Below are 12,257 nucleotides of genomic sequence, written 5' to 3' on the forward strand. Positions count from 1 at the left end.
TTTAACTAAAAGCGGAAACTTTAGAGGCCGCCTTCAAAATGACATATGAGTTTATTTCTTCATTCTCTGAGATAATTGAATTTATACAAGGCAAATCTTTTGCACACAGAAAGATTCCATAAATTCACACATTTGAGTGAAATGTGTATTTACAAAAATCTAGGGTGAACACTGTTGAGAAATACTGGTGTTGCAGGTTTTTTCTGGATTTTCCTGCAACTGAAAAAGCAAATGCATCACTGGAATCAATAGAGTCACCCCGGAGCACCAATTCATTTTTGTTGTTGTTTCATAACTTCATGATTTGTATTACTGTCTCGAAGAGTTTATAAATAAATTATTCACTTTTGACACAGGCATAGGATTGTTACCTACGCTGTGGTTTTGATTTAAAATATTCCATATTGCCACGAAACGGGCGACATCTGAGTTTGATAATTCGACAATGAAAACCAGGGAAAACCTTAATAATTACCTTGGCTAAATGCTCCTGCCCGGAAGGAACGGTCAACAAAACAGACAGAGAACCCTCTCTGGTAGAGAACCCGTAATCACAATTCAGAAATAAAATCATGCACTGAAACATTTGTCTATTATTTCATTTCTATGGGTCATGAACATTCAAACATGATTTGACCACTCCTAAAAATATATTCCTTTCAATTTAAATTATGTACTTGTGACGCACTGTTTTTGAAATCTTCGGTGTAGTAGTAATGAATATTACTGGAGTTTGTCTCAACACCAAACCGTTATTTTCAACACCTCGACACGTGTTTCAATCACCAAGTGATCATCTTCAAGAGGAAGATTGAACTAAATCATCCATGGTATGCTTCGAGCGTACCGAACGTTAGCTACAATGTATATTTTCGTGTCGACGTTAGCACAACTTTGCAGTATTGATTCATATAATCTTTAATCAATCGAACAAAATAAAAATTGTATTCATTTCCTCAAAAGTGTCTGCTTACAGTAATTACTTCATTTCAATTAACCATCGTGGGCACTAATTCATTGTGGATTCATCAAAACTGTCAGTACGTTCGCAAACTTAAGGCGAAAATTTGACTCCAGACATGAAGTTTTCGTTCTCAACTTTCACAAATATATTCTTAACATTTACGGATTTAGATTGAAACCTCTTAACTGGACAAAAAGTTACGTTTTGTTGATACCTCGATTCCCGCTAGGAGTTATTTTCTATCTCTGCTCGATATATTTTGATCGAGTAGAGAGAGCAAATAATTTTTAGCGGAAATGTCAGATCTGGAATTAGTTTAGTGTGAACATTACACTCCTATAAAAGTCTATTTCGAAAAGAAAGATACATATTTTGATTAATAATTCTAGGTTAAGTTTCTTAATTAAAAATTCAAGAGTTTGTTTATTGAACAGGGAAAAGTAAACAGCTGTGTCGGTAAACTGTGTGTAAATTTATTTTTATCATATCTACTGTTGAGCCTTAATCAGACTAAGTGCTTTATTTGAAAATTAGATAACATGTGAAAATCCAAATAATTGAATTAACACCAAAAGTGGAGATAAAACATATTCAACGTCGATGCAAATAGGTTGATTACATTTCAATCATTTTCATTCAATATCCTGATTAAAGAAAGACACACTATGACTGGTAATGAAAGGAAGAATGTATGTCCATTGTTGAAAAATCCTGAACATTATAATCCTGATACAGTCGATCTTGTTACTAATGCCGAAGAAAGAAATTACTGGTTACCATGTTTGGAACAAATGGTGAAAAAATTTGTCGGCAAAGCCCAACCTTTGAACCCGGATGATCCGAAAGCTACAGAAAAGGCGGAAATATGCTTCAAACAGTTCCATAGCCTGATCGAACAAGTTACTGAGGATCCTTCGTAAGTACCCAATTCCCTGATATAATATTCTCATGTTCTTACCACTTTCCCAGAAATGTTCTTTGTTCAATGCAGATGAAGCTAAATTCAATCATAATATTGGAGGATGATACCAAAATTCTGAAGAAACATTCCACTTGAGATATGCTTCTAAATCTAATTTTGAAAATCCATCAAAACTAGAATCAACTCTTTCATCAAAAAATATAAATTAATAGCTGAAAAACAATATGGATTCCAACTAAACAATTCTATTGAGGTGGTTATTAGTGTAGTAACACCAAAGATGTATGGAGCACTTATACACGGAAATCCAAGTACTTTTTGGAATTTTATTAAGAGTAAAAAATGCAATTCTAGAATTCCCGGCATTATGAAGGATGACAATAACTCTTATTCCAAACCTCAGGAAATCGTCGACGCTTTGCGAATTATTTTATCTCCCTGTGTGGTATGCTAGATAACTTTCCAAACAATTTTCTGGGTATAAATATCGAACATATTAATGAGATAGATATTATTAAGGCCACTAAGAAATTGAAAAACAAACTAGTTGTTGGACTGGACCACATACCGAGTTTTCTAGTAAAAGATTGTATCCACCCTTTATTGAGCCCTTTGCTTCACATCTTCAACCTTTCACTGAAAACATCTACGTTTCCGGAGATTTGGAAAACAGCACGAGTATGTCCTATCTTGAAGAAAGGGGATGCAACTGTTATAAAAAATTACAGGTCTACTTCTATCCCAAGCAATTACTCGAAACTTTTCGAAATAATTCTATACGGTTTTATCTTTATCTCGATCAGAAATATAATATTGGACGATCAACATGGGTTCGTGGAACAAAAGTCATGTGTGACCAATCTTGCATGCCTTTCACAACATGTTTCAGATGCTTTAGACCAAAAGCAACAAGTTGACGTAGTTTATACGTACATGCAAAAGGCGTTTGACCAAATTGATTTTAACATCCTCATTCAGCGACTATCACACTTCACAAACTGCTAAACAATAAGATCTCATGTGCCCCTCTTTTACAAATAATCAACTTCCGCACCCCACGCCTTAATTCCAGATACCAAACGACATTTTACTGTGATCTTGTCAGAACAAATAACAGTTTGAAAGCACCAGTGTCAATACTTTGTAACAACTATAATTCAATATGTGATATGTGCGATATTAATCACAGTTCTCAAAGTTTTATTTTAAAATGTATCCTCACTAGAACCTTTTAACTGTGATCACTTTTTCTTTTCGCTTCTTGTGATATATTTCTATTTCTACTTATTTTTCTTTTAGTTGTAGCAATCTTTTTTTTTAAACTAATTATACTGTTTTGTATTTATTTTCATCAACACCTTTGTACATTTGTGGTAATTGGGTGAATGCCTGTTGGAAATGAAGTGCTATCAATCAATCAATCAATCAATCAATCAATCAATGATACTTCAGTACTTTATATTGCTGATAACTGGAAATAATTGAAACAGAAAGATTGGAGATTGGAGATAAATGTTATCATCCCACTTCTGTGAACTTCAGAATTTTTTTGTGGAAAATATTTCATTGATAGATTGGTAATTCGCTCTCAAATGAAACTAGAAGTAGGTAAAATAAATGAGAAGTTAGTACCTCCGTCATTAACACAAACTATTAGACAAAAATACTACTCATTTTTATTCTCTGTAGTATTCAAAATCCTACCATTACCCTGAAAAACATAATTTAAATTTTTTTGAGTTGAATCTCTATCAGTTCTTGAATGATGTGGAAAGGAAAATCATAAATTTTATAGTAGACAACAGGAAATCATAGTAAAACTGAAGCTAAGGAAAATTTTAATTACGAACCCAGTTGTATTGATGTTGATTGAAGTGATATTGAAATATTCATCCCTCAACTGAATCCTATTATCATTCTATTTTATTATTTTGTACATCGTTGTTTACTTGAATTTATTCATATCTCATAAGATTATATGTATAATATGAACAGTTTGAATCTTCCTTGACGTACATTTCCACTCATTTTAATGTGTTTTGATAGATAGTGAAGTACCCGCTTATTTTTGTACTTTCTGATAATATTCATACAGCTTATGTAATAATTCCAAAGCTGAAAACAGTTGTAGGAAACACAGACATCCTGTTGCGATGTTGCTTAGTTGTATATTACCTTCCATTCACTTGTAATCAGATAAAAATTAATGAATATTTATTCTTTAAGGATTACAAAGATATCCATACGAGTGTAGAACACTTCAATCAAAATATTTCATAAAATGAAATGAACACAATAAAAATTTGAAATATAAACAATATAATTATACTCAAATCATGGTACACACATTTGAAGTTTTACATGGAATAAACTAGACATAATTTTATAAAAATGTGTAATTACATAGAGAAAAATATACAAAACTATTAGGATTTGATGTCCATTAAATGTTCATCAACTGAAAAAAAAAGTTTTTCTTCAGAAGAAATGTTTTCTTTTTCATTATTAATTCAATTTTTGGAATATTATGTGCAGCAAAGGACAGTTTATTGTAAATCATGTCAATTTACTATCAATATTATAAATGCCACTGCACTTTTTTCTTAAATGGAAATGTCAACCCTGCCGACATAAACCCATAAATATTTTTTGAAAAGATCACACTCTGAGAAAATAAATGTCTGAGCAGGAATATTGGGAAATCATATTGTTGGTCCCATGTATCTAGAGGAAAATCTGACTGGTGATTTATATTTGTAAATTCTTCAAAACCTCATTCACCTACGGATTCAAGAAATTGTGGCCAACAATCAAAGTGAATTCGAAAATCCAGTTGTTTTTCAACGGTGGCGTACCACAGGGATCCGTTTTGGGACCCCTGTTGTATACACTGATGGTTTTGTCACTGAAGGTATTTCACGTTCGCCGATGACACGGTCCTTTTGTACAGTGGATATGATTTACATTTACTGGAGAACATAGTTAATGAAGATCTCTCTAAATACTCAAATTGGCTTGCACATAATAAACTCAAGGTGAACTCTGCAAAAACCGTTTACATGCTATTTAAACAAAAAAATAGAATTTGTGGAAATATTGAATTAAGAATAAATAACTTACCCTTAATGAATGTTGCAAAAACCAAGTATTTGGGACTCATAATAGATGATAAGTTAAACTGGTCAGGACACATAGAACATATTAATAATAAAATTGTATCAATGTTAGGAGCTCTATATAGGTGTTCCAGTTACCTGAGTTTCAGTAATAGACACTTGGTTTACAATGCATATATATTGGCGAATCTTAGGTATCTGTTAATCATATGGGGGAATTGTGGCGTTACTAATTTCAAACAAATTCAAACGCTATAAAATAAATCAATAACATTTTTATTTCAAATTCCATTTCAAACCCACACAAATGATTTAATCTCACAGACCACCACCTACACCAAATTAAATATCATCTTAAACTTAAGCAATGCAAGAACATATATAAAATAAAAAACAAGAGAATCAAAGGATTATACAATCCTTTTACGCAGGCTATAAAAGTCTTCAATGAATTACCTGTCCATATAAGTGAGTTGCCAAGCTATAGTTCATTCATCAATAGTTTTAAAAAACATCTGAGCCTTGAGACACATGTCTGATGCGTTACTTCTATGAGTTTTGTAGTGGTTTACTAGTTTTTGTGTTCCACTTCTCATATTGAATGTTTGTGAATCCCGAAACCAGCATTTTTGCTGATTAGGGAGCATAACAACATATTTTATATTTATAGTGTCTTAACTATATTGAACTGTACGCTGTTGTTATATTTTTAATAAAGAAAAAAGATGGTACCCTTTTCTCCATTTGAAAATAAAAGTTGATAGCACCCTTTCGGGGGCAAGTAATATCACACTATTGGCTTTTCTATCAAAAAGTAGTGAGCGAAAATGATTTCTTTTTACGAAAATTTAGTATTGTATATCATTTTAAACTTACCCTTAAGTTTGTACAATAAAAAACTAGATAGATATATGATATTATAATCTGTCTAAAATCAACTTGATTGCAATATTCCAATATCTTTGAAACTATAAAAATACTAAGGTATTCCATAACGTATTCATGTAACATTTTATTTTGAGATTTTCACTTGTTTACAAAACTGCAACAACGTTCATACAACAGTATGAACACGCCTTATGAGGCTATTTTACAGTGACGCACTTGTGGTTTTGTAAACTGTTCAGTGAAAATCTTACAAAGTGTTATTTGAATACTATTCAGTAATGTTATATCGATTTCTTTTCTCAACGAGAATTTGTTTCAGACCAATAAAGTAAATCTATAGAAAACATTGGCTTTCGACACTCCTTTTACTAACCAAATTAGCATCTTCGGGAGATGACTAAAACCAAATTACATACATCTGGACAAACAACTGTACTATTATGCTTGAGTCTGCATCATGGAACATTCATGGTCTTCACTGAACTGTTACGAGTATTGAAAGCATGCTGTACAAATTTAATTTCAAGTTAACTAGCGATGTCTTGAAGGTACCAAGCCATACTATTGTACAGTAACGTATTATGGAGTTAGCCAAGGCATCAGTATCATTTTCCTGTTCAATATATTCCTAAGCTGATGAAATTAAAGATTAACTTGAAAAGAGAAATGAAAATTTCTATGTTTTTTACCACTTTTAATTGTAACTAACGTTACTGCAGTTTCGTCCTATATGGACATTCTCAAACTAATACAAAGATTAACTTGGCTAGCGAAACGCGTGTCGAGAGATAGTTCTTTGTTCTGGTGTGGTAAAAGTGTTCTACCTATCAAAATAAAGTAAATCTATCAAAAGATGAAAAAAATTGTCTCTCATTACTGTAATTCTTTCAATTCAGAATAATGAAGCCTCTCAGCATCCGAACGCTTCTAAACTTCAATGAGGACAATCTGCGAGCTAACAAATTGGAAGATGCTTGGTTGTTACAGAAAAAAACTGAGAGTTACCAGGCTTTGAAGGAGTTAAAAAATAGGATTGATCACATTGACTCGTTGGATGATTTTTATGAAAAATGGCTGGAAATTATACAAGGAGTCCTTGCTGGAAATGTTTTTGACTGGGGTGCAAAAGCTGTAAGTGATATTCTGGAAAGATCCGAAAGTTTCAGGTTTTGCCATGCTTTGAACACTATCGAGAAGAGGCCTTGGTTTCGTGATAGTTTCGATAAATGGGTTGATCATTTGAAGGTGAGTTGTTACTGTCTTCACTTTCTACATTACCTTTTTCAAAATATATATCAGTATTAGGAATCACACGTTAAAAGGTAAGACCTCGTTAGTCCTTAGCTCGCACAAGTTTCTTAACTTCTGAGAGTTGTTGTTCGTACGGGGGCGGCAGCTGATTAACGGAAAAAACAGATTTTTAAAAACAGAAACAGATTTTCTGAATGAAATAGCCTAACTTGATATAATCATTTCACATGTTCTCTTACTGAAATTTAACAAATTACATATGATGAGAAATAGTCAAATTCCTTATGTTGAGAAAGTTTTTTTTTAAATGGGTTGGTGGAAATGTTCTCCAATTCACAAAATTTTTAGTTAAAGTTGTATCATCAGAAAACAGTACATACTTTCCAGATTGATTGATTGATTGATAATATGTTTATTGTTTAAGAATAGAAATCTTGATACAAACAAAATGTCATAAATAAATATTAATATAAACATGAAGTATAGGATGTGAAGTAAATTGTATAAAATGTAAATGATTGAAATAAAATATAAACTATACATATATACATATGCAACATACATAGGACAACAAATAAAAATATGTTTTTCACACACAGTACAATCGCAATTTCCACACATTATAAATTACAGGGCGTGGTCAAATTTTCTTGTAGGTCATAATAGGCTTTATCACTTAATAGTTTTGTTAAATCTGATTGGCCAGCATAAGAAGGCTGGTTTATTTCACCCAATAGATGCAAATGTGCGTGATGATAAACCTTTGGTCACGCATCTATCTTTGTTTGGGTCACTTTGTTTGTTGGATTGATATAATTTAGTTGCCTTGCAGTGAAAGACAGATGAAGAATATCATCGGCTGTCGATGTCGTAGCTTGGCTTTGCAACTGACCGCCTTGAGGAGCCTCGTTTATCTTTGATATTCTAGGATTGAGATCGCTGTCAATCCCATAGATGGCTTCTTCGTAAGGGGAGATGTCGACCTTTTTATGTTATATAATTTTGTTCAATAGTTACTTGATGACATGTCGAAAACTGTATTTAGTCTAGCCAAATAAACTGTCAAATAAGCTGAATAATTACAAGCAGTCTTCGTCGAATTTTTGTGAGAATTTACTATTGTTTGTTTTAAAAATTCCGGTCATTTATATTACTCCAGTCTTGTTAAATAATATTCCACATATCATAAATAATCTGAATAGTGATGGTTATCACTTCCTTGTATTTGCATTCTCCAAAAAACTGATTGAACTGTTATTGTATGCATTATTAATGTAGCCCAGATAAGATAATGTTACAATGTTATCTGCAGAATAGTCATTTCAATATTTGTCTGAACATTTTCGTGATTTAAATAATTTCATTTGTCATAAAGTTATTTTACTTATTTGATATGGTTTAATCTTACAAAATATTCAAACACACGTGTTATTGCATTGAAACAATTTAATATTTTGCAATTGTAATTGAATAGAACTGGCCGATACTTGATGAAAATCCATATTGAAACTAATTAATACACTTCATTGTGTCGCGGTTTTTATGAAACACGTTATAGTGAAAATCATACAATAAAATGTATTAATCAGTTTTTATTTTTCTTTTGTATCATTAATGGAATAACGATACATTTTTTCATCAACATTCTGTATTCAACTCAACTTGATTTGCCAATTAAAGGTAAAATTGGAACCCCTTGGACGAATGAATCAATTATAACTATATGTGTATGTGTGGAACAAGGGTATTTTGGTGGATTTAACTAGTTGATGTTTTTCTATATCATTTCCACAACTAATTGACAATACTAGATTAGGTTAGGGTACCTTCTTAACGAAGCCGATTAGTTTGTATGGTGAGTAGTCTTTCAGGTCAGTACAAAGTATGTGCTTTGCTGGTCCATCATTTTTCAAACAGAGGTGACACACACTGTATTCCGATAGTCCGAGTCTCTGCATATTATGATGATTCAAACGACAGTGACCTGTAAGAAGGCCTGTTAGACATTGTAGTTCATCCCTATTGTAGTCTAACAACTGTTTGGTATCAAGCTTTGAAGGGTGAATAAACGCCTTGGAGTGAGCCAATCCTGGAAGATTCTGGCAGAAGTCCATAAGTCTTCTTGCCATCCAGGTGTTCAATCTTTGTTTGGCAAAGCCTAAAGCGATGCCAATGACAGGTTCTGGTCCGATGAAGCTGCTTGCGGTACCCTCCTTTGCAAGGCCAGTATGGCCAGGAATCCAGATCAGAGACAATCTGTTAAGTCTTCCTATCGAGGAGAGTCATTTTTGGCAATTTACCAATTTAGACGTTGCTCAGTAGGAGCCAAGAGCTTCCAACGCCGCTTCATAAGTGATCATTGGTCTGACAATCATCACATAAATCCAATGGATTTGTTTTGGGACGTAAACCCTAAGTTTTACCACAAATCCTTCGACATATCCATAGGGACAGTCTGACTTTTTGTAAAACTTTTTTCTAAGTGAGCGTTCCAGGTGAGTTTTTATCAATCTGGGGTACAGCAAGGATTAATACTTGGACCTGTTTTGTTTCTTATATATTTCAATTCTTTGGCTACAGTAAATATATTTGGTAAGTTACAAATGTTTGCTGATGACACCACTTTAATTTACAATAGAAATAGTGTATAAGAAATCAAAATTGATATTTCAAAAGACCTTAATCAGAAATCTTTATGGCTACAATGCCATATAATGACACTGAATTTTCAGAAATCTTCATATATGTTCGTATCAAAAAGGTCTATATCAATTGATTCAAAAGATCCAGTTAAATTTAATAATGAATATATTAAAAACTCTGTTAGTGCTAAATTTCTTGGTCTTATTCTAGATGAAAATGTATCATGGAGAAAACACATTGAAGCAATAAGAAAAAAATAGCACCCATAATTGGAATTTTATTCAAAATAAAAAATGTTTTACCCCAAAACTACCTTAAAGTGATTTATTTTTCATTGGTATATTCCAAAATTCACTGGGGAATGGCAACGAATTCCTTATTGAAACCAATTAAAAAACTTTAGAACAAAATTATAAGGTGTATATACAAGTTGAACTGCAAGGAGCCTACAGTTAACATGTATAAACTAAAAAGATTATTAGATTTGTCATCCTTACATAAATTCAAATTATGTACCTTTATTCATTTGGCCAAAAATAAGCTCAAACATTCAAATTTGATTCAAAATCAATTCGATTTCTTATAAGGGGATAAAATTTTACAATGAGCTACCGAATGCTTTAAAAAATTTAATAAACAAACATTCCGGATTAATTTGAAAAAATATTTATTGTTTGTATAGATAGATGTATTATCTGATGAGTACATTCATGTTCATGTTGATAATCATATTCAAACATATATGTATGTATATATGTGTATACGTGTGTATATGTATGTATATATGTGTATACGTGTGTATATGTATGTATATTAATATTTTTTTCAAGTTTCAGTTTTGATTTATCTTTTTTTTGTGTTCTCTGTTTGTATTTAGTTATGTTATAGTTTTTCCCTGCTATAAACATTGTATGTTTCTTGGGAAAATAAATTATTATTATTATTAATTTGTAGGCAAAATTTATGAATACAACAAGTTATCGACTAATTGGTTAATATTGCACTGTTTTTTCAGGGTGACTTTTTGAGTTTGCCCTTTATTACACGTCAGCAGATCTGCTATTCATTTAGCTTCATTCATTTTTCAGGTTAAAGTTGCAAAAAACGGTATGGGAACATTGACTTCTCCATAACAAATGCCATTCAAAGAATATTTATTGAATACTTTACTGTGTTAAAAATCAATTTACGTTTGAATTAATTTTTTATATCACAAAACCTTATGACAATCTTTATTGTTCTGCATTCTGTTAAATTTTAATAATATACATGATTTTAAATATGCAAATATGCTCTTTTCATGTTGTTTTTGTTCTCCAGAAAAAACCTTACAAAACTTGTGTTATATTCGTGGACAATTCTGGCGTAGACTTTATATTGGGAATACTACCTCTAACCAGGGAACTCCTTTCTCACGGCACGAAAGTTGTCCTAACAGCAAATACCTATCCCGCTTTGAATGACGTAACTTTTCAAGAGCTGAACCTGTATTGTTGCCAGGCAGCGGAACACTGTGAAATACTGAAGGATTCAATAAAGAATGGCCAGTTAATTACGATGGAGAACGGACAGAAGGGTCCTTGTTTGGATCTCAGGGATTTATCAGAAGGTCTGTTTTCAAGGTTGACTTGTGGAATTGCTATCAACAATGTCATCGATATTTATTCTTTTCCAGGGTTATGCGATGTGATGAAATCTGCTGATTTGGTTATCATCGAAGGCATGGGACGTGCGGTGCATACAAACTTATACGCCAAACTAACTGTGGACTGTTTTAAATTGGCTGTGTTGAAAAATGAGTGGTTGGCCCGAAGTTTGGGCGCACGGCAGTTTTCAGTGATTTGTGATTTTGAACCTGCAAGTTGAATAATTTTCCGTACCTGATATTAAATAATACTTTAATTACAGTATGTTTTTTATTATCGTGCACAGGTGTTGGGCTTATATCTCCCATATTTTGAAAAGTAGAGTGAAAGAAATCTGAAATTGCTTTTTAAATTAAATCAATCATCCGCCATAAAACATTATTAAAAAAGTACGAGTATATTGCGTTGATCAAACTGTGTCAAGACGATTTTCAAATACTGGATTGTCCTTCAAATTACAAAAAAACTATGCTCGTTAATTCTTCGGGAAACTATTCTTCTCTTTTGGTAAATATAAAAATCAGTCCAAGAATTACGAGTTTTAATATTTGGGATGTTATAAGTTGAGTTATATGATTTGGAATTTAGGACTCGTTATAACAATCTTTTTAGAAAAGAACATAATGTTATTTTTTTTTCTGATTGATTCGGCCGTTACTTGATGAAGATCCATAGTAACTTCATAAACTACACCTTACGATATGTCTTAACAAACTTTATTTGAAAAATATATGTTTTGCTAGCACAGTAGCTTTATTAAGTGAAAAAAATAATGTTATTCATTTTGAATGTACACCAGGCATGGTAGATTAGATTTTTTTGGCAAA

General features: G+C 32.1%; 1 protein-coding gene across 1 annotated transcript; it reads left to right on the forward strand.

Moving 5' to 3' along the window:
• The first annotated feature begins 1,301 nt into the window (after positions 1-1,301).
• Positions 1,302-11,691, forward strand: LOC111511900 (4'-phosphopantetheine phosphatase). Its single transcript, XM_074175021.1, has 4 exons — positions 1,302-1,880; positions 6,787-7,135; positions 11,105-11,393; positions 11,460-11,691. The coding sequence occupies exons 1-4, from the start codon at positions 1,630-1,632 to the stop codon at positions 11,648-11,650; spliced, it is 1,080 nt and encodes a 359-aa protein (XP_074031122.1). The 5' UTR covers positions 1,302-1,629; the 3' UTR covers positions 11,651-11,691.
• The last annotated feature ends 566 nt before the right edge of the window (positions 11,692-12,257 follow it).

Source organism: Leptinotarsa decemlineata, unplaced genomic scaffold (assembly GCF_025532065.1).
Source record: "Leptinotarsa decemlineata unplaced genomic scaffold, Ldec_3_MD MMD2_tig00000882_RagTag_RagTag, whole genome shotgun sequence".
Classification (NCBI taxonomy): domain Eukaryota; kingdom Metazoa; phylum Arthropoda; class Insecta; order Coleoptera; family Chrysomelidae; genus Leptinotarsa; species Leptinotarsa decemlineata.